This window comes from Jaculus jaculus, chromosome 17, assembly GCF_020740685.1.
Source record: "Jaculus jaculus isolate mJacJac1 chromosome 17, mJacJac1.mat.Y.cur, whole genome shotgun sequence".
Classification (NCBI taxonomy): Eukaryota; Metazoa; Chordata; class Mammalia; order Rodentia; family Dipodidae; genus Jaculus; species Jaculus jaculus.
Genome location: NC_059118.1, coordinates 623,701 through 647,563, shown reverse-complemented (window position 1 = coordinate 647,563; position 23,863 = coordinate 623,701). Strand labels below are relative to the sequence as shown.

The 23,863-nt window shown below is 39.2% G+C and overlaps 1 protein-coding gene across 2 annotated transcripts in view; it reads left to right on the top strand.

Moving 5' to 3' along the window:
* Positions 1-23,863, top strand: part of Sacm1l (SAC1 like phosphatidylinositide phosphatase) — a 75,905-nt gene that overhangs the window by 31,697 nt on the left and 20,345 nt on the right. For both annotated transcript variants that reach the window (XM_004662140.2, XM_045136534.1), the window contains 6 exons: positions 4,948-5,049; positions 8,892-8,977; positions 10,719-10,805; positions 11,186-11,254; positions 15,903-15,982; positions 22,140-22,238. In XM_004662140.2, coding sequence (XP_004662197.1) covers positions 4,948-5,049; positions 8,892-8,977; positions 10,719-10,805; positions 11,186-11,254; positions 15,903-15,982; positions 22,140-22,238 — 523 coding nt within the window. The remainder of the gene's footprint in view (positions 1-4,947; positions 5,050-8,891; positions 8,978-10,718; positions 10,806-11,185; positions 11,255-15,902; positions 15,983-22,139; positions 22,239-23,863) is intronic.

Sequence of the window (23,863 nt, the reverse complement as noted above, 5' to 3'; positions counted from 1 at the left end):
TCTAGCTGGGCCGAGTAGCCAGGAAAACTGTCATCTTTAGTCAACAGCCTTTATAGTAGCCCTTGTATAGTCTTGGTATAGCTAAAACATTTTTCGGTTTTTATGTAAACCATGGTCTGTCTTTAGTAGTTTTGTTAGCCTATCAGGGTTATTCCACCCTGTCTTAGGTCGTGGTTGAACAGTGGCTCTTGGAACTGTGTGTATTTTTCTACAAAGAGTTCTCTCTCTTAAGAGCAAGTTCATATGTAACTTATCTCTGTGCCATGACTCAAAATTGTTAATTTGGGCAACTAACTGAAATGATACTGACATAGAAGCTTTGCTGCTGCTGTGGATTTCAAAGGAAAGTGAATTGGGAGTTCAAGGAGCCATTTGTTAAGTCTGACACAGGGAGTAGGAAATCAAGCAGTTCAGAGTGCTGTTGTCATTCAATATTACCATCTTGGAAATTGTTTGTGGAAATCTCTTGTGATTTTGCCAAAATTTCTTGCATGTATTCCCAGTGCACAAATACCAAGAAACATTTAAAAGAATGCTCAAAGCTGGGTATGGTGGCACACGCCTTTAATCCCAGCACTCGGGAGGCAGAGGCAGGAAGATTGCTATGAGTCGAGGCCACTCTAAGACTACATAATGAATTCCAGGTCAGCCTGAGCTAGAGCGAAACCCTACTTCAAAAAACCAAGGAAAACTTTTTTGTTTCCGGTCAAGATGGCGACCGCCTAGCTGCACTACAAACAACGAGGGAAAAAAAGATAGATGCAGATCCTAAGAAGAGAGCTGCCCCAACATACCTCAGAAGGGGCCCAACTGAAACTAAGGACAACTGGCGAAATAAGCAAGGGTGATGTTTTCCTGTGAACTGGATACCAGCACAAAGGGGAAGGAGATCAATGCAGAGAAAAAGCAACTCCTACCAAATCAGAGAGCCAGAGCCTCAGAGGCCCCCAACACCTCAGCACTGAAGCAGACCAAAAATGAACCCAACATGGCTCAGGGAAATCTTGCGGAAGAGGGGGCGGAAAGAATGTCAGAGTTACATGTTGGGTCATGATTTTCAGAGACATTTATCATACTAATAACTGGGGGCTAACTCCACAATGCACGACCCATTTTCAATAACAAGGAGGGTCTAATGGGAGGGGGTAGATCACAGATGAGCCTAAATAATGGTACCAAACTGCCTGTATTTACTGAAAAGAAAACTAATAAATTAAATTAAAAAAAAAGAAGAAGAAATTATCCCCCCCCAAAAAAAAAAAAAAAAACCAAGGAAAAAAAAAAAGTTCACAGTAACATGTTAGAGCCAAACAGTGAATCCCACAAATCAGTGGAAGAATTAAAGTATATATATATTCTTATGTGGCCTCTCCTTAGAGATTGCACACACACTTGGCTTATGCAGTAGAAGGGTGAACTTGGGAATGTGCAAGGAGAAAAAAAAAAAAAGCTTAGAAGGTTACAATGTGATGGTGTTTTCATATATTCAAAAGCAAGCTGTGTTTTTTAAAAGTTGTAGTTATAAGGAACTGAAACTAAAAGCCCACAAACTTATTTAAAATAAAAGTTCTTACTTCTGACAAGAACTCTGTTGGCTGGACTGAGGTAGGCACAGGTAGAACAGGTACTGTTCTGGGATGATAGGCTCACAGGTTCCTGCCATGCTCTATGATGGATGCATCAGGTAAGTATAGTGAGAAAAAGTGTTGCATTCAGAAAGTAATAACCACATGGCAAATGCAAACAGATAGAGAAAGAAAAAAGGAATGGCCAGTGAAACAATAGAACAAGTCTGCTGTCCTTCTAATAGCCTACCAATCCTATGTACATGAAAACTGAAAGGACTGTATCAAGAGCTGGTAACCATGAGAAGCCAACATAACAAGGCTGAGATGATGACTGTATTATAATCTAGAAAGCACTGCTCCTCTAGACCATTTCCACATGCCCATGATAGAATAAAGAAAAAGAAAAAAAAAAAAAACTTAGAGATCTGTCAGCAGCAGAGTGGACAAGTAAACTAGCATATCCTGCCAGGTGTGCTGGCACACATCAGTAATCCCAGTACTATGTAGACTGCAGCAGGAGGATTGACAGTTGGAGACCAGCCTGGGCTGTAATAGCAAGACTTGTCAGTCACCGCTGCCACTCCTCCACAAAAAAACTGCTATATGTTCATACAGAGGACTATTAAACAGCCACAGCAATGAGTGAACCTCAGGAACACATTCCACAAGGATATCCACAGCATAATTCCCTGCGTGCAGACCAAGTAGATTGTTGAGTGACAAAACTGAAATAATAAGGAATGATGGAGGGAATGGACTGTGGTCCCTTCTTGGCAGTAATAAAGCAATGTGGAAGAGTGGTTTTGAGGTGCTGTTGGATGGGTGGGGCTTATGTGTAAAAGTTTCTATTAAAAATTACTTTTATTTATTTTCTGGGAATATGGGGGGAGAGAGAATGAGAATGAATATGAGAATATGGGTGTGCCAGGACCACTTGCTACTATAAATGAACTCCAGGGCTGGAGAGATGGCTTAGCAGTTAAGGTGTTTGCCTGCAAAGCCAAAAGACCATGGTTCATTTCCCCAGGACCCACCTAAGTCAGGTGCACGAGGTAAAGCACGCATCTGGAATTCATTTGCAGTGGCTAGAGGCCCTGGTGCACCCATTGTCTTTCTCACAAATAAATAAATAAAAGTAAAATATTTTTAAAAATGCTATGCTTTAAATTCATAAAAATCATGCATACTGTTGCATACATCTAAGGGGTGGGACCCAACTTCAAACGTATGAGCTACACTGTACATCTAGCCTTACATGGATGCTGGTGAATTGAACCCAGCCTGCAGGCTTAGCAAGTGAGTGCCTTCTTCCCAGCCCCAAATTTTTATTTCGGATAAACATACTTGGCAGAGTTTACCACACTAATTAGTTGTAATTTAGAATTCAGTGAATGGTACTAAAGAAAAGAAAAGGTTTGGGGATATTTTGAGACAGGGTCTCCTGTAGCCTAAAAATTGGCCTCAAACTCACTATGTAGCAGTGGATGGCCTTGAACTTTCGATTATCCAAGTGCCAGGATTACAGGGGTGTATCACCATGCCTGATTTTATGAAGTGCTGGGAACAGAGCCTAGTGCTTGCTGGGCAAGCATTCTACCAAATGAGCTCTGTCTCCAGCCTAGGAGGAGTACTCTTACACTGAAAATTTTCCATGTTTAGGTTTGTTTTTTGGTAGGGAAGACATAGTTAATTTTGTATTTCTAGATTGATACAGTTTGTTCTATAAATCTTCATATGTTTACCAACTATTGTGGCTAGATTAAATGTTACATATATATAACTTGTAGTTAAGTAGAAACTGTATGGATACATCATATGTCGGTACCATCATTTCCCTCCTCTCTGCCCCTACTCCACTGAGGGCCTTCTTCAGAGGGATTGCTGCTATTCACCATGGGGTTGTGGGTTATGAGTTGTGAGAACAGCAGTCAGTCCTTGTAGGGGAGGCAATGTCTTTTTCCCTCCTTATGGTTTTTTTGCTTCCTTTTCTGCAAAGTTCCCTGGCCCATGGTATATATGATATATATACGTATGTATATATATTTCGGTTTTTCAAGATAGGGTCTTACTCTAGCTCAGGCTGAAATGTAATTCACTATGTAGTCTCTGGGTGGCCTTGAACTCATGGTGATCCTCCTGCCTCTGCCTCCCCAGTGCTGGGATTAAAAGCATGTGCCACCATGACCGGCTTATATGACATTTTAAGTGATATGTCTTGGAGATTTTTACTTTTTCTTTACCTGTAGTAGCCTGCTTTTTAAAATTTATTTTAGTTTTAAATTATTTACTTATTTCAGTGCTGGGGAATCAAACCAGGGCCTCATGCATATGAGGCAAACACCACAAATCAACCTATATCCTTAGCTCCTATTGCCTTTTTCCCCATTTCTTTAGACATTTTTTAAAAAGTTTATTAATTTGAGAGAGTGAATGGGAGTGTGCAAACAAACTCCAATGTGTGTGCTACTCTGCATCTAGCTTTACATGGGTATTGGGGAATAGAACCCATGTCAGGCTTCTCAAGTAAGCACCTTCAACTGCTAAGCTATCTCCCAGTTCCCTTTTTTCCTTTTTTTAATCAGAGAGACAAAACTCTTAAAAAAATCATAAGACAGACCACAGAGACCTTGCAAAGGGTACTGGGTACCAGGGAATGACAAATAAGTCAGTTACCTCAGAGACACTATGAAAAGCAGTTAGGCTCGTACTTGTATAGTAAGCACCCCTGGTGATCTTACAAAAGGCTGTGACAAATACCCAGCCACAGAGGCAGGCAGCGGAGTGATGGACAGGCAAGATTCCCACAGCTCTGGGCGGCAGGCACAGTGCCTTTTTTCCATTTTTTTATTTGAAGGTTAGTTTATTTTAAATTTCTTTTGTTTGTTCAGAGCAGGATAGGTGCTGATGTTATTAATATGTAATTCTTTACTTTTAGAAAGTGGTTGAAGATGTCTAGGAAAGGCAAACATTTAAATTGAAACACTATGAGAATTCTGTTCTTCTGTTATTGTAGAGATAACAAGTTATGAAAGTAATAAAGATTGAACTAGAAAGATTTGTATACTTTTTTTCTCTTGAAGACAATTCTTTTTTAAAAATGTGTTTATTTGAGAGAAGGGAGAGATCTAGAGAGAGATGGAATGGGTACACCAGGGTGTCCAACCATTGTAACCAAACTCCAGATGTATGTGCCAGTTCATGCATCTAGCTTTTATGTGAGCACTGGGGAATCAAAACCCGGCCAGCAGACTTTACAAGCAAGCACCTTTAACCACTTAGCCATTTCCTCAGTTCCATTGAAGACAATTCTTAGTAGCATAGATACAAATTAATCTAGAAATAACAGATATTTCATTATATTTTTCTTAACGTGGTTAAGTTATCACCATGCACTCATGTTCTATTAATGGAAAGTACTTTGATTGGATTCTCATTTCCAGGAGGAGTTGTTTCAGAGCTGGTGTGCGCTATTATGTAAGAGGTAAGAGTTATCTGATGCCAGTATGGTTCAGTATTGGGCATATCTACCATTGATTAATGCTGTCTGTGGTGATTGTAAACTTTTCTATTTATTGCTATTTGGTGGTTCTAAATATTTTTGTCCTCTTGTTGTAATAATTAGTAGGTCTTCTGTGCTTTCTTCAGGTACTGTAATTGTTTTAGATGTGTTAATGTGACACCATGGGCTGTTGCTTAACTTTTCTAAGAGCAGCTACATGTTTGTTGGGTGTCTGAAGGTACAGTTGAACAGTGTAGTATTCAGTAACCACACCTTATATTAGCAGTATTTTCTCTTACAATTTTGTTTTCTTTGTATGTATGCAGCTCGACATTTGGCTTCACAATTTCAGTTTGAAAAAGATTTTATATGTATGTATTTAAAAAAATATTTATTTATTTATTTATTTGAGAGAAAGAAGTAGATATATAGAGACTATAGGTGCGCCAGAGCCTTTAGCAACTGTAAACGAACTCCAGATGTAAGCACTACCTTGTGCATCTGCTATTACCCAGGTACTGGGAAATCAAACCCAGGTCCTTTGACTTTGTAGGCAAGTGCCTTAACCACTAAGCCATCTCTCCAGCCCCATATGTATGTATTATTAAATATTTACTTGCATGGAGAGAGTGAGAGTTAAAGAAAAAGAGTGAGACAGAGCCAGGGCATTTGTCATTGCTAACAAACTCCAGACATACGCATCATTTTGTACATCTGGCTTATGTGGATATTGGGGAATTGAACCTGGACTGGCAGACTTTGTAAGCAAGTGCCTTTAACTGCTGAGCCATCTCCCTAGACCCTAAATATAATTAATTCTTTTAAAAAAATATTTTATTTAGTTACTTATTTATTTTTATTAACATCTTCCATGATTGTAAACAATATCCCATGGTAATGCCCTCTCTCTCCCCACTTTCCCCTTTGAAACTATTTTCTATCATATCCCCTCCTACTCTCAATAAGTCTCTTATTTTGATGTCATGATCTTTACCTCCTGTTATGATGTTCTTGTGTAGGTAGTGTCAGGCACTGTGAAGTCATGGATATCCAGGCCATTTTGAGTCTGGGGGGAGCATGTTTTAAGGAGTCCTACCCTTCCTTTGGCTCTTACATTCTATCCACCACCTCTTCCGCAATAGATCCTGAGCCTTGAAAGGAGTGACAGAGATATTGCAGTGCTGAGCACTTCTGTCACTTCTTTCCAGCCCCATGATGCCTTCTGAGTCATCCCAAGGTCATTGCCATCTGAAAAGAGAAGATTCTCTACCAAAAGTGAGAGTAGTATTTATCTATGGGTATGAACATTAAGCAAAGTGCTTACTGGGCAGTTTGATAAGCATAGTATGTATACATTTAGCTAGACAGCAGCAGACGTTACCCCCTTAGGGCTCATGACTACCCCTGTTTTAAGTTTTCAGTATCAGGGATGTGTTCCCTCCCATGGAGTGGGCCTCCAGTCCAATTAGAGGGCAGTTGGTTTCCACCATCACAGACATGCCACTATTGGACTCATTGCCTCATTTGGCCTGGCAGGCCAAATATAAGGCTTGTAGTGTCCAGTGTTGAGTATCTTCACTAGTGATTTCTCTTTCTCCCATTGACCTGCATGCAGAATGGCTTCTTCCAGCTGGTCTACATTGAAGAGGTTATCAGCTCAGTTCCATCAGGATTTTTCAGTGGCCTTGCAGCCCAAGTATGTGGAGTCTTCAGCAATAGGGTCTTACCATCTATTGCTGGTGGGAAACCAAGGACCTCGACAGTGGCCTGTAATGTTTTGGGGGCATGAGGGAACTCCCTGGCCAACAACTCATTGGAAGGTATCCCATCCCTGACACTGAAATTTTTCTAGCAACAATCTATGGCTCCTGAGTATTGCATTGTTCAAAAAAGTAGGTTTTCATATGATTTATTTATGTTCTCTTAGATTTGATTAGCTCTCTCTCCACCTTTCCTTTACTCAGTCTCTTCCTCTGACCTCACTTGGGCCTCTTCACTCCTCTTAATCTATTCTTCTACTTACATACATGCAGTTACTTACATATATACAATACATATATACAATATCATCCTATTAAGTACTCCCTTCTTTCCCTTTCTCTTCCTTTTATATCTTTTCTAGCTTACTAGCCTTTGCTACTGAGTTTTCTTCCTACTCACACAGAAATCCAGTCATCTGTAGCTAGGATCCACATATGAGAGAGAACGTGTGACGTTTGGCTTTCTGGGCCTGGGTTACCTCACTTAGTGTAGTCCTTTCCAGATCCATCCATTTTCCTGCAAATTTCATAACATCAATTTTGTTTATCACTGTTTAGAACTCCATTATATAGATGTACCATATCTTCATTATCCACTCATCAGTTGAGGGACATCTAGGCTGGTTCTGCTACTGTGAATTGAGTGGCAATGAGATGAGTCTTTAGGTTATATGCCTAGGAGTGCTGTACCTGGGTCATATGGTAGATCTATTTTTAGCTGTCTGAGGAACCTCCACACTGATTTCCACAGTAGCTGGACCAGATTGCATTTCCATCAACAGTGTAGAAGGGTTCCTCTTTTTCTACATCCTTGCCAGCATTTATGGGTATTTGTTTTCATGTTGGTAGCCAATCTGACAGTAGTGAGATAGAATCTCAATGTAGTTTCAATCTTCATTTCCCTGCTGACTAGGGATGTTGAACATTTTTTTTAGATGCTTATAAGCCATCCATGGTTCTTCTTTTGAGAACTCCCTATTTAGTTCCACAGCCTTTTTTTTTTTTTTTTTTTTTGAGGTAGGGTCTCACTCTAGCCCAGGCTGACCTGGAATTCACTATGGAGTCTCAGGGTGGCCTCGAACTCACAGCGATCCTCCTACCTCTGCCTCCTGACAGCTGGGAATAAAGGTGTGCGCCGCCATGCCCGGCTCACAGCCCATTTTTTAATTGGCTTGTTTGATACCTTATAATTTTTTATCCTAGATATTAACCCTTTGTCAGATGTATAGCTGGCAAAGATTTTTTTTCCCATTCTGTAGGTTGCCTCTTTGCTTTATTCAGTGTCCTTTGCTATACAAACTCTTTGTAATTTCCTGAGGTCCCAGCAGTTAATCTGTAGTTGTATTGCCTGAGTAACTGGGGTTATATTTACAAAGTCTTTGCCAAAACCAATATGTTGAAGGGTTTCCCCTACTTTTTCCTCTAACAGTTTCAAAATTCCGGGTCTGATGTTAAAGTCTTTAATCCATTTGGAATTAATTCTTGTACATGGAGAGAGAGAAGAATCTATCTTCATCCTTCTACAAATATCCAGTTTTCCCAGCACCATTTCCTGAAGAGGCTGTCTTTTCTCCAATGAGTATTTTTGGCATTTTTATCAAATATCAGGTGGCTATAGCTATCTGGACTTATATCTGGGTCCTCTATTTTGTTCCATAGATCTACAGGTTTGCTTGTGTGCCAGTACCATGCTGTTTTTGTTACTATGGCTCTGTAGTATAGGTTAAAATCAGGTATGGTGATACCACCAGCCTTATTTTTGTTGCTCAGTATTGTTTTAGATATTTGAGATTTTTTGTGATTCCAAATGAGTGTTTGGATTGTTTTTTCTATTTCTATGAAGAATGCCATTGGAATTTTGATGGGGATTTCATTAAATGTTTAGAGAGAAAGAGAGAGAGAAAAAAAAATGGTCACACCAGGGCCTCCAGCCACTGCAAATGAACTCTAGGTGCTGAGGAATTGAACCTGGGTCCTTTGGCTTTTCAGGCAAATGCTTTAACCACTAAGCCATCCCTCCAGCCCTAAATGTAATCAATTCTTAATTTTTTAATGATTTTTTAGGGATTGATTCTGAAGGCCATGCAGCCAACTTTGTGGAAACAGAGCAAATTGTGCACTACAATGGGAACAAGTCTTCATTTGTGCAGGCAAGTCCACGTTAACAATGCCCCTCTGCTCGTCAGCTGGCCAGTTAGTCTTCTCTGCTCTATCATGCTTTTCTGTTGCGTTGTTAAATTTTCCTTCTTTTCTTTCCCCTTTTTCTCCTTTTTACTTTGGTCTTTGGTGTGTTTTCATTTATTTATATTTGCTTTTGTGTGTTGCATATGTGGTGTATGTATGTGTCTTTGTGGTGCCTCGTAGGATTGTCTGCAGCTGCCAGAGCATTGCTCTTCCACCCATTCTTTTTTTTGGGGGGGGGGTGTTCAAGGTAGGGTCTCACTCTAGCCCAGGCTGACCTGGAATTCACTATGTAGTTTCAGGGTGGTGTTGAACTCAGGGCAGTCTATCTACCTCTGCTTCCCAAGAGCTGGGATTAAGTGTGCCTGCCTTTCTTCCACCCATTCTAGAGTCTTTTATTTTTTTTGGATCTTACTATATTTTCATTAGCTCTGGTAGTTCCTGTGGGACTGGGATAATAGGTATATGTGGTCATTCCCTGCTGTGTATGTGGTTTCTAGAGGTAACTTGGAGGTTACCCTAACACTAATTTCCTTAGACTCTCATGCTTGCCCTGGAAGCATACTCCACTCCTAAACCATCTCTCTAGCCTAGGTTTTTGATTTCTTTTTTTTTTTTTTTTTTAGGTAGAGTCTCACTGTAGCTCAGGCTGACCTGGAATTCACACTGTGGTCTCTGGGTGGCTTCGAACTCACAGCAATCCTCCTACCTCTGCCTCCCGAGTGCCAGGATTAATGACATGTGCCACCACGCCTGGCTCCAGTTTTTTATTTTCTGAGACAAGGTATCATGTAGCACAGACTGGCCTTTTACTTGCTGTGCTTCCATAGCTGATTTTGAACTCCTGATTCTCCTCTACATCTTAAGCACTGGGATTATATGTATGCACCACCAGGCTTAACTTCTTGCCCTTCTTTCTTAGTAATATCTTTGTGTACAGTGTAGAAAAGTTCACATAGTAAAAAAATGTCTCATCTCTAGTTGTCCTACTGACATTTTCTTTCCCTAACTTAAATATCTAAAGGAAGAGAGGGTGGGTAAGGGTTATGGAAATTTAGCCACTTAGCTGTTTAGTCCTTTGACCTTCCTAGAGTGATGATGACAGGAAAAGTTGACAGCTTGTACTTGGTTTTACCTACCTTACCCTTCACTGAGAAGTGGCTCTGCTCATCTGGTTACCAATGGTGTGTATAGTTGTATGTCCTGCTCCTGAGTAGCTAAACAGATTCATATGTTCATAAGAGAATAAGGAGAGCAGTTTAGACATAATTTGCTAACTTTTACCTGTGGATAAATTGATTTAGAACTTAGGATAAATGTAGAACTGTTTCCAACTCAAGTGATACATATATATACGTATATATACATATACATAAAATATGCACATATATTATGCATATATAGTATACATGTAGTACACATAAATACTTATATATACACATATAGTATATATATATGTATATATAAAATTTAGGAGAGAAAAGGTCCTCCCCTAGCTTTTATGTATTTCCATAAAATCAGAACTTTAAAGATTATATTATTTTTATTAATTAGAGATTGTATTAAGTATTTTCATAAAATAGGAACTTTAAAGTAGATTGTATTATTTTTTTCCTTTGTAAACTTATTAATGTCTGTACTGCTTACAGTAAGTAAATTGAGAAAAACAAGTTTGTGTGCTTTCTTTTCACATTTCTCCCTCTTTTGTAGACCCGAGGATCAATACCTGTTTTCTGGTCACAAAGACCGAATCTCAAGTACAAACCACTGCCACAGATCAACAAAGTAGCAAATCACGTGTGTATTATCCTGCTGTTTCATTGGTTAATAGAACCTAAGTGGCATTTTGATTTGCATATGTAGCCTATATTTGTTTCCCTTCTCTGGTACATTACAGATGTGGGGGAGAAGGCTGTTAGTGAAGATAGAAACTTGAGAGCTCAGTGAGATTTGCTAATGACCTATCTAGTGTGTTCTATTATAGTTGTAGTCAGAATTGAGAGAACCATCTACAGCACAGAGTAACAGGGCTTATAATGACTACTTAACCACTTGATATTTAATCACCGTTCTGACATCATCCCCTTGAGTACAGAAATCTGATATTTAAGGAGGTGTTTTAAAGAATAATATATTTTCTATGGTATGCTAAAGGATTTATCTTTTTCCCTGTCTAGATGGATGGTTTCCAAAGGCATTTTGATTCACAAGTAATTATTTATGGAAAACAAGTCATAATCAATCTGGTAGGTATCTTGAATGTTTCTTGGGGAGGTGGACTTTGTTAAAATTAATAGAATACTTGCTAGTTTATTTATTTTTAGGTTTTTTTGAGGTAAAGTCTTAATATAGCCCAGGCTGACCTGGAATTCACTATGTAGCCTCATGGTGTTCTTAACTCATGGCAGTCCTCCTACCTCTGCCTCTCAAGTGCTGGGATTAAAGGCGTGAGCCACCATGCCCAGCCTTCTTGCTATTTTAAACTTTCTGAAGTATACAATCCAGTGACATTATTTCATAATGTGTAACCATCACACCATTCAGAAGCTCTAAACCTGTTCAACAATAGCTTCCTTCTTCCACCTTCCCCTGGCCTTTGGTAATTCTTTTTCCTCTTAGTATTTCAGAATTTGGCTATTTTATGTTCTCTATATGAGTAGAATAATACAAAATTTTCTCCTCTGTGTTTTATTTCACTTAAAATATGTTATTTATTTCATTTAAAAGCAGAGAGAGACAGAGTATAGGTGCACCAAGGCCTCTATCCATTGCAAATGAACTCCATATGCATGCTCCATTTGGTATATCTGGCTTATGTAGATCCTGGGGAATTAAACCCAAGTCTTTAGTGTTTGTAGGCAAGCACCTTAACTGCTGAGTCATCTCTCTAGTCCAGAATAATATTTTTTTAATTTTTTTGTTCATTTTTATTTATTTGAGAGCGACAGACAGAGAGAGAAAGAGGCAGAGAGAGAGAGAGAGAGAATGGGCGTTCCAGGGCTTCTAGCCACTGCAAAGGAACTCCAGATGCGTGTGCCCCCTTGTGCATCTGGCTAACGTGGGTCCTGGGGAAACGAGCCTCAAACTGGGGTCCTTAGGCTTCACAGGCAAGTGTTTAACTGCTAAGCCATCTCTCCAGCCCCCAGAATAATATTTTAATGGTTAATCCATGTATATCAGAATTACATTTCTTTTGGAGACTGAGTAATAACCTTGTTGTAGGTATACACGACGTTTTGTTTACCTATTCATGTGTTGATGGGCTATTTCTACCTTATGAGGTAGAAAGCATTACTGCTTCTGGGTTTGTCTTTTTTTTTAATTTTTATTAGCATTTTCCATGATTATAAAAAACATCCCATGGTAATTCCCTCTCCCCCCACTTTCCCCTTTGAAATTCCATTCTCCATCATATTACCTCCCCATCTCAATCATTGTACTTACATATATAAATATCAACCTATTAAGTACCCTCCTCCCTTCCTTTCTCTTCCCTTTATATCTCCTTTTTAACCTTCTGGCCTTTGCTACTAAGTATTTTCCTTCTCATGCAGAAGCCCAATCATCTGTAGCTAGGATCCACATATGAGAGAGAACATGTGGCGCTTGGCTTTCTGGGCCTGGGTTACCTCACTTCGTATAATCCTTTCCAGGTCCATCCATTTTTCTGCAAATTTCATAACTTCATTTTTCTTTACTGCTAAGTAGAACTCCATTGTATAAATGTGCCACATCTTCATTATCCACTCACCAGTTGAGGGACATCTAGGCTGGTTCCATTTCCCAGCTATTATAAATTGAGCAGCAATAAACATGGTTGAGCACGTACTTCCAAGGAAATGAGATGAGTCCTTAGGATATATGCCTAGGAGTGCTATAGCTGGGTCATATGGTAGATCAATCTTTAGCTGTTTTAGGAACCTCCACACTGATTTCCACAATGGCTGGACCAGATTGCATTCCCACCAGCAGTGTAGAAGGGTTCCTCTTTTTCCACATCCCCGCCAACATTTATGATCATTTGTTTTCATGATGGTGGCTGGGTTTTTTGTTTTGTTTGTTTGTTTGTTTTTTAAGAGTTTAAGGAAGTGTGGCTTTAATTCTTCTTTAAATCCTTAAACATTTGGTGAAATTCATCAATGAAGCCATTTGTTCCAGGCCTTGTTGTGAAGCCTTTCAACACTAATTCAGTCTCCTTCCTAGTTACTGGTCTATTCAGTTTTTTTTCAATCTTTCTTTATTAATTTTAGAGAGAAATAGATGGAGTAAGGGAGAGGGGGTGAGGAGAGAGTTGCCTGCATGCCAGGCCTTGCCACTGCAGACTCCTGACATGTGAACTACTTTGTGCATCAGGTTTGGATAGGTACTGGGGAATTGAACACAGACTGGCAGGCTTCATAAGCAAGTACCTTTAGCCAGTAAGCCATCTCCCTCCCTAGCCCCCTATTCAGATTTTCTTTTCTTTCCCTCTTTAATTATTATTATTTTATTTAATTAATTAATTTATTTATTTTGAGACATGGTCTCACTTTTTAGCTCCAGCTGGTTTTGACCTCTAAACACTACTCTTGCCTCAGTTTCCCAAGAGCTGGGATTACAGGTATGAGCTACTATGCCCAGCTGTCGGTTCACATTTCCTGTTCCTTTAAGATTTAATTTTTATAGATTGCATAGAAATTTGTTTATTTCAAGGCTATACTTTTTGGGGATGTATGAGTATTCTCTGGGGATATATGAGTGCTCATAGTTACAACTAACCCACCTTAAAAAAAATTTTTTTTTGAGGTAGGGTCTCATTCTTGCCCAGGTTGACCTGGAACTCACTCTGTAGTCCCAGGCTGGCCTCAGACTTACAGAGATCTACCTCTGCCTTGTGAGTGCTGGGTTTAAAAGGTGAGCACCACCAATCCCGGCTCTCTTACGGTCCTTTGTATTTCTCAGAAATTATTACTGTGCCTGGAGAGATGGTTTAGTGATTAAAGACACTTATTTGCAAAGCCTGATGGCCCAGTTTCAATTCCCCAGCACCAGTGTAAAGCCACATATGCAAAGTTGCACATCCTTTTGGAGTTGTTTACAATGGCAGGAGTTCCTGGCATGGCCATCCATTCAATTCATTCATTCATTCATTCTCTCTCCGTGTCTTCCTCTTTTTCCCCTATCTCAAAAATATCTTTAAAATTATTAATAATGTCCTTGTTATCATTCTTTGGTTTTAGTATTTGAGTCTTTTATTTTTTTCTTGGTTATTGTAACTAAACCTGTTAATTTTATTTATCTTTTCAGAGAACCAACTTTTTTTTGTAATGCACTGTTGATTTACTGTTTATTTCTGCTTCAGTCTTTGTGTATGAATGTGTGTGTTGTCTACTCTAATCATTATCATTCCTTTTCTTCTACCATCTCTAGGTTTACTTGGCTTTGCTTTTCCTAGCTCCTTAAGGTATAAAATTGGGCTATTAGTTTCAGGTTTCTTTGAGTCCTTTAGCACTGCTTTGATTTTATCTCCAAAGTTTTGATACTTTATATTATTCATTTGTCTCATGTACTTTCTATTGTTGCTTATAATTTCTTCTTTGATTCAGCGATTAGAATTATGTTTAATTTCTACATTTGTGATCCATCAGACTTTACCTTTGGATGATCCATATTTTTCTGTTTATATGACTGTGATTTTTTTTAATTGTACATTTGATTATTATAATGTGGTAAATCTTCCCTTTCCCCAGAGTTTGCTGTGTTTTGTTTTGTGTCTTGGTGTTTTGGTTTTTATGGATGTATCATCCACTAGATTGGAGACTTCTGAAGTCCTTCTGCTGTCTTCTTTGTGTGCATATTGAAGACTTCCTTTTGGTATGTTCAGCTAAAGTTTTGACAGATTTTATTGAATTGTCCGAATTGAAAAGGACAAGATAGCAAAATAAACTAAAAAAACAAGAGAACCAGCCCTGTGTCCCATTCTTTGTAAACTGGCTGTGTTTACATCCTTCACCATCCAGTCATTTGTTTCAGGGCTGAGGAGTAGTTGGAGGTGAAGGTTTACAGTCTTGGAATTTTTCTGGGCATGCTTCTTGCCTGGGAATGTGGGTTGCTTTTTGAAATCTTCCATATACACTGCTGCTTTTGAATGTCTTTGTTTCCTAAATAGTGTCATTTAGCTTCTCCAAGGTTTCTTTGGTCTGTTATATGTCCCAGTCCAGAATCTTTTGCTTCAAGTGTCCATTAGCCTATAATACTTCTGTTGTAGTCGACAGCAGTGTTTTTCCCACCTAAATGCAATTTCACAAAACAGAGATGAATTAGTTCTTTGGGTGTAAACTGTTATGTGCAAATTGGGTCTGGTGTGTTTCTTTTGCTTTGACATAGGGGACTAAGAACTTGGTTGCCCTAACCTTATTTTGTTTTTAATTTTTTTTTTGGTTTATTTTTATTTTTTTATTTATTTGAAAGCGGCAGACAGAGAAAGGTAGAGAGAAAGAATGGGCATGCCAGGGCTTCCAGCCACTGCAAACAAACTACAGATGCATGCACCCCCTTGTGCATCTGGCTAACGTGGGTCCTGGGGAATCAAGCCTTGAACCGGGGTCCTTAAGCTTCACAGGCAAGCGCTTAACTGCTAAGCCATCTCTCCATCCCACCCTAACCTTATGATCCTCACCCTTTGGGGAGAAGGAAAAGAAAAAGAGTGCAGGTAAAATGACAAAGAGATTTTCTACAGCTTGGAAAATGGCTCTTTCTTGATGGGCATTTAGTTGGTTCTGTTAAATTGATTCAGAGAATTTCCTCTTCTTTTCTTTTTCTATATTTCTGTGCCAGAGTGAGAGCTTCGAGGTTCCATGTTGTCTTTGACTCTGATTAAATAACCTAAAAGCTATGTTTTGTTTTATTTTTTAGGTGAACCACAAGGGCTCAGAGAAGCCACTTGAGCAGACATTTGCAACAATGGTGTCTTCCTTGGGAAGTGGGATGATCAGGTACCTCACAAGGAATGTGTTGCAGATCCTTTCAAGTAATACGTGCATTTACATATATGTATACATAGAGCACTATTTTATTTCTTGATTATTGAAACTAAACCTTTGACATAATTTATGTTGCAGAGTAACTTCTTTGCAGTCAAGCTTTAATTTGATTAAATTAAATTTGATTGAAGTCCTTTCATCAAAGCTTTGTGATGCACTGACTCATTAGGTCATCCGTTTTAGATCTTCATGATTGCTTGGTGTGGTCTTTGTGGCCTGAATGTCATGAACTAGAGCAGTTTAGCACTAGGCTGATGGTGACTTCATCTAGAGAAGCACTTTTCCTGCTTGGTAGACACTAAGCAGCAGTTTCCGACACTGTCTTTTTGAAAAGGCAGGGGACCCTAAAACCTCAGTTGCAGTGAGTTAGCCCATTTGGAGCTCTACAGATGGAAACTGAGATAAAAGGTACTTACTGTGGTAAGAAGTGGTAATGAGCACTTGAGAAAAATAGTTATTTGGGAAATCAAACATATCCCCAAAATGATTAATATGACAGATCTTGGGAAATAACTAGACATTCTTATCTAGTTCAGAAACTAGCAAATTCATTAGCTCATTACCCAGACACACTTTGGGAGACTCAGAGAAGGGAAATCCTCACTAAGAGCATTGTGTCTGACAGTCTTTGTAGAACTTAATACAACCTATGCCATCAGACCTGAGAAATTTGAATGTTTGGGGTTGGAGTTCAGCATGATGAGCTGTCTATATACCCTAAGAGTCTGATTCAGAAGGTTTCCATGGTCATTCTTCGGCTTCCAGCCTTATCTCCAGAAAAGTGGAGGTTTGTTTGTGTGTGTGTTTGGTTTTTTGAAGTAGAGTCTTGCTCTAGCCCAAGCTGATCTGGAATTCACCATGTAGTCTCAGGGTGGCCTTGAGCTCATGGCAGTCCTCCTACCTCTGCCTCTCAAGTACTAGGATTAAAGGAATGTGTCACCATGCCCAGCTTGAAAATGGAGTTTTTAAGCAATCACTAACTTTGAAAACTTAAAGCACAAATTAAAATCTAACGTTAATCCTTTTAGGGAATGTGGGAAATGTAGAGGACACCTACTACCCCAAAGTGGGAAACCCAAAGCCAATTTATTTCCTTTCTATACTCTCTGATAACCCCCAGACAGTATAACAAATAGTAGGTTTAAGTTAAATTGTTGGTTTAAGTCTGAAGTTGAGTGATTTGTTTTTGTCTTCAAGATATTGTGCTGATTGACTTGGTACTTTTTAACCACTTGTAACTATGAGTGCATTAAGGTTATGGACTAGTGGGCTGGAGAGATGGCTTAGCAGTTAAGGCACTTGCCTGCAAAGCCTAGGGACCCATGTTCGACTCTCCATGTCCCACGTAAGCCAGATGTGGGGTGATGCAAGGCACACCATTTCTCTTACCTTCCCTCCCTCACTTACTCCCTCCCTCCCTCTCTCCCTCCCTCCCCCCTCCCTCTGTCTCTCTCTCGCGCGCTCTCTCTCTCTCTGTGTGTGTCTTGCATTTTAAAAAAAGGCAATGGACTGATGAGTGGCCAGAAAGTAAAGTCACATGGTCATACTTCTGAAGAGTTAACAGTGGAAAATTGCTGTTTTGGAAACTGGGTGAAAAAAAAATTAAATGTGCAACATGAATTGTCTTTCTAGAACTGCCAGCTACTGGGGTCAGAAGGAAAAGACATATTTAAAGTAATTTATTGGGCTAGAGAGATGGCTTAGCAGTTATGGCACTTTTCTGCAAAGTCAGTGAACCCAGGTTTGATTCCTAAGGATTCACGTAAATCAGATGCACAAGGTGGCTCATGTGTCTGGAGTTCATATGCTGTGGCTAGAGGCCCTGTCATGCTCATTCTTTCTATCTGCCTGTTTCTCTCTCTCTCTCTCTCTCAAATAAATAAATTAAAAATTTATTGCCAAAATTAACTAATACACATGCTCAGAAAATATAAATATGAATTAGAACAAGGATATAAGCTTAAGATCCCAAATGTACTTAGATACTAGTAGCCTATGTAGCTTATTTTTTTGTTTTTGCTTATTTCACCCCTTTTAATTATTTTTTAATTTTTATTAGCACTTTCCATGATTATAAAAAAAATTCCCTCCCTCTCCCCCCCACACTTTCCCCTTTGAAATTCCATTCTCCATCATATTACCTCCTCATCTCAATCATTGTACTTATATATATACAATATCAACCTATTAAGTACCCTCTTCCCTTCCTTTCTCTTCCCTTTATGTCTCCTTGTTAACTTACTGGCCTCTGCTACTAAGTATTTTCATTCTCACGCAGAAGCCCAATCATCTGTAGCTAGGATTCACATATGAGAGAGAACATGTGGCGCTTGGCTTTCTGGGCCTGGGTTACCTCACTTCGTATAATCCTTTCCAGGTCCATCCATTTTTCTGCAAATTTCATAACTTCATTTTTCTTTACCGCTAAGTAGAACTCCATTGTATAAATGTGCCACATCTTCATTATCCACTCATTAGTTGAGGGACATCTAGGCTGGTTCCATTTCCCAGCTACTATAAATTGAGCAGCAATAAACATGGTTGAGCACGTACTTCCAAGGAAATGAGATGAGTCCTTAGGATATATGCCTAGGAGTGCTATAGCTGGGTCATATGGTAGATCAATCTCTAGCTGTTTTAGGAACCTCCGCACTGATTTCCACAATGGCCGGACAAGATTGCATTCCCACCAGCAGTGTAGAAGGGTTCCTCTTTTTCCACATCCCCGCCAACATTTATGATCATTTGTTTTTATGATGGTGGACAATCTTGACAGGAGTGAGATGGAATCTCAATGTAGTTTTAATCTGCATTTCCCTGATGACTAGTGATGTAGAACATTTTTTAGATGCTTATATGCCATTTGTATTTCTTCCTTTGAGAATGCTCTATTTAGCTCCATAGCCCATATTTTGATTGGCTTGTTTGATTCCTTATTATTTAACTTATTGAGTTCTTTGTATATCCTAGATATTAATCCTCTATCAGATATATAGCTGGTGAAGATTTTTTCCCATTCTGTAGGTTGCCTCTGCTTTTTTCACTGTGTCTTTTGCAGTGCAAAATCTTTGTAATTTCATGAGGTCCCCGTGATTAATCTGTGGTTTAATTGCCTGAGCAATTGGGATTGTATTCAGAAAGTCTTTGCCAAGACCAATATGTTGAAGGGTTTCCCCTACTTTTTCCTCTAGCAGTTTCAGAGTTTCAGGTTTGATGTTAATAGGTCTTTAATGCATTTGGACTGAATTCTTGTGCATGGCTAGAGAGAAGAATCTATTTTCATCCCTCTGCAGATACATATCTAGTTTTCCCAGCACCATTTGCTGAAGAGGCTGTCTTTTCTCCAATGAGTATTTTGGGCATTTTTATCAAATATCAGGTGGCTATAGCTACTTGGGCTTACATCTGGGTCCTCTATCCTGTTTCACAGATCTACAAGTCTGTTTTTATGCCAGTACCATGCTGTTTTTGTTACTATGGCTCTGTAGGATAGGTTAAAATCAGGTATGGTGATACCACCAGCCTTATTTTTGTTGCTCAGTATTATTTTAGATATTCGAGGTTTTTTGTGATTCCAAATGAATTTTTGGATTGTTTTTTCTATTTCCATGAAGAATGCTTTTGGAATTTTGATAGGGATTGCATTAAATGTGTAGATTGCTTTTGGTAAGATTGCCATTTTCACAATATTGATTCTTCCAATCCAGGAACAAGGGATGTTTCTCCACTTTCTAGTGTCTTCTGCAATTTCTCGCATGAGTGTTTTAAAGTTCTCATTGTAGAGATTCTTTACTTCCTTGGTTAGGTTTATTCCAAGATACTTTATTTTTTTAAATGCAATTATGAATGGGAATGATACTCTGATTTCATCTCTGTGTGTTTGTTGTTAGCATATATGAAGGCTACTGATTTCTGTTTATTTGTTTTGTATCCTGCTACATGGATTCACCCCTTTTAATTAAAAGAAAAAAACATTTTATTTTTATTCATTTATCTAAGAGAAAGACGCAGAAGGAGAGAGGCAGTTTGAGAAAGAATGGGTACGCTAGGGCCTCTAGCCACTGAATATGAACTCCAGACGCATGTACCACCTTGTGCATCTGGCTTACATGAAGTAGAGTCTTGCAAAGGCACGTGGTCCTTTTTGGATTTGTTAGCAATATGATTTATCATATCCATTTGCAGGTTTATTCTACTCTACATACATCTCCTGGGAAATTGAATCTAGGTCCTTTGACTTTGCAAGTAACAGCCTTAACCATCTCTCCAGCCTTACCCCCTTTAATTTTATTGTGATAAGAATGCTTGGGGGCTGGAGAGATGGCTTAGCAGTTAGGGCACTTGCCTAAGAAGCCTAAGGTCCCAGGTTTGAATCCCCACATTGAATTACCCACGTAAGCCAGATGCACAAGATGGCACATGCATCTTGAATTCGTTTTCAGTGGCTGGAGGCCTTGGTGTGCCCATTCTCTCTCACCCTCCTTTCCTCCCTCCTTCCCTCCCTACCTTCCTTCCTTCCTTCCTTCCTTCATTCCTTCCTTTCTATGTCTCCCACTCTCAAATAAATAAAGCAAATGGAAATAAAAAAATTAAAAGAAAGAATGCTTAACATGAAATCTACCTTCATAACAATTGATCCCTAATTGAACTGAAACTTTTAAGTTTTTTTTTTTGGGGGGGGAGGTTCAAGGTAGGGTCTCACTCTGGTCCAGGCTGACCTGGAATTAACTGTAGTCTCAGGGTGGCCTTGAACTCATGGCAATCCTCGTACCTCTGCCTCCCAAGTGCTGGGATTAAAGTTTGTTAAAAATTTTTTAAAGAAGCCTAAAGCCAATACTTCTGGTCAGAGCACTGAAAATAACTGCTATATAGCCACTTTAATTGAAGTTGCTTTTATTTTTTTTTAAATTTTTTATTTGAGAGAGAGAGAATGAGTGCATCAGGGCCTCTGGCCACTGCAAACAAAATCCAAATGCATGCACCCCCTTGTACATCTGGCTTATGTGGGTCCTGGGGAATTGAACCTGGATCCTTAGGCTTTGCAGGCAAGAGCAACTGGCTTGACATGGATACTGGGGAATCAAACCTGCATTCTTTGCTTTCACAGGGAAGTGCTTTAACCACTAAGCTATCTCTCAAGCCCTGAAGTTGCTTTTAAAAAGGCTGGCTCTGGGCTGGAGAGATGGCTTAGCAGTTAAGCGCTTGCCTGTGAAGCCTAAGAACCCTGGTTCGAGGCTCGGTTCCCCAGGTCCCACGTTAGCCAGATGCACAAGGGGGCGCACGCGTCTGGAGTTCGTTTGCAGAGGCTGGAAGCCCTGGCACGCCCATTCTCTCTCTCTCCCTCTATCTGTCTTTCTCTTTGTCTGTCGCTCTCAAATAAATAAATAAAAAATTAAAAAAAAAAAAAAAGGCTGGCTCTGCTCCCTGTAATTGGCTAATATGTACTTTTGGGTTGCTAGACTCTGTTACATGCTAGAAGCTCACACTGTATTGATGTCTCTGCAGTCTGTTGGAGCAAAGGAATGAATGCTTTCTCCACATTTTCACTCTATAGATGCAAGCAAAGTGTCCTGTTTCTTCTGACTTGTCTTGACCCCTGGGCAGGAATTTGGGCAAAAGTAGAACATACGAAGTCAGGTTCTCTGTACTCTTTTTCTTTGCCCTTTAGGGCTTGCTTTATGATTTTCCCCTTCTCAAGGGCAGGGTGGATTTTAGAGTTGTACTTTTTGGTGTTTTGAGGTACAATCTTATTGTAGCCCAGGCTGGCCAGGAATTCACTATGTAGTCTAATTGGATTGAATCTCTTTACAGCCTATACCTGAGTGCAATGCTAACATTTGCTGTGCTTCTCTATTCTAGATCTATAGGTCCCTGTTGTAATATGTGAGAATAAATATGTGTATATAGGTATTTTGTGCATGTGTCTATATATATATGCCCTCCTGAGAATTAGAGGGTGGTATGTGTATATAGTGATAAACCCAGAGTGAAGCAAGCTCTAGAACTATGTATGTTTTGACATAGAAGAAAACCAATCTATAGAGGGTATTATTAGTAGAAAAAAATGAATAATCTTTTGCTGATTTCTGAATATGTTTTCTTTTGATAGGTACATTGCCTTTGATTTCCATAAGGAATGTAAAAATATGAGGTGGGATCGACTAAGTATTTTATTGAACCAGGTAGGAGAAATACAGGATGAATTAAGGTAAGCTCTATTATTTCCTTACGGAGGTAATGGGAAGATATAGGTGTACATATCAGTCATATTTATTAGATTTAGTAGATTTGCAAAGATAGTTCATTGGGTTATCAGTACTTGTATACTTTTTTATTATTGAAGGTTTTTTTTTAATTTATCAAAGTAAAACACAACTTATTGTGTTGATTTAAAAAATACCTCTGAATTCTTAAAAAGGGTCAAGGCCAGGTACATTATGAATTATGTTCCATGTGTTGACAAATTTTTACTTAATTGAACTTGGTTTCTAGTTTGTGTTTAGTTTTTACTGAACATTCTTATCACAGCACTCTGTAGCATTTGTAGTGACAGTTCCCAGTGGCCTTTGCATTTCATTAGGACCTGGCATAGCTTTAATCAGATGTTTCCTATCACATGGAGCCCCTGGTTCCTTTGCTTTTCTCTTCCTACTATAAAAGACTGTGCTGTAAGATTCACTGTGGGTGAACAAAGGTACATTTTTTGCCTAGAAAAAAATTCTTCAGAGGAGGATTAATGGTGGTCCTTTTTGGATTTGTTAGCAATATGATTTACCATATCTGTCTGCAGGTTTATTCTACTCTACATACATATCAGTCTTCACTTAAGTTAAAGCCAAAACAAAGAATCTGTAAAGTATCATTTTGTTTTGTTTCTGTGATCATTTTAAGCCTGGCAGCCCAGATGCACTTTTTTTGGTTTTCAAGGTAGGGTCTCACTGTAGCTCTCAGGCTGACCTGGAATTCAGTATGTAGTCAGTCTCAGGGTGGCTTTGAACTCACAGCGATCCTCCTACTTCTGCCTTCTAAGTGCTGGGGGTTGTGTGACACCACGCCTGGCTTCCAAATGTACTTTTTTTTTAATTGAAATTTTATTTTTTTAAAAATTTTTTATTTATTTATTTATTTATGTGAGTGAGAGGCAGGTAGAGAAAAAGAGAGAATCCGTGTGCCAGGGCCTTTAGCCACTGCAAATGAACGCCAGACGTATACGACCCCTTGTGCATCTGGCTTATGTGGGTCCTGGGAAATCGAACCGGGGTCCTTAGGCTTTGCAGGCAGAAACCTTAACCACTAAGCCATTTAACCAGCCCCAAATGCACTTTTTAATTTCAGTTGTAGTCAAATACCAAGACCTCTCTGGTAGACATTTATTTGCTCAGTTTTAAAAAATGTGTTTTTATATATAATAATTGACTATAGTTACTTTAATTTTTTTTTCCTGTTGTGAACATAGCTAGCGAGTTGGCTGCTAGCAGTGACACTTGTGGGGTGGTATGTTGGTAGAGGGTGATTTCTTGGCTTTACCATTAATTGCTATCACACAAGAAATAAGGGAAATCAGAACCTGTGTCATTTCCACGTACTGTGGCCACAGGTCCAAGAGACAGAAGAGCATTTACTTTCAGATGATCTCTCCCTGTGGCTTCTGAGGTGGTGGAAAGAATTTAGGCTTTCAGGTCTGTCTTGTTGCTTTATATCTTAGCTTATCTTTTTTTTTGTTTTGCTTTTTTGTTTTTCAGTAGGGTCTCACTCTGGCCCAGGCTGACCTGGAATTCACTATGTAGTCTCAGGGTGGCTTTGAACTGACAGCGATCCTCTTACTTCTGCCTC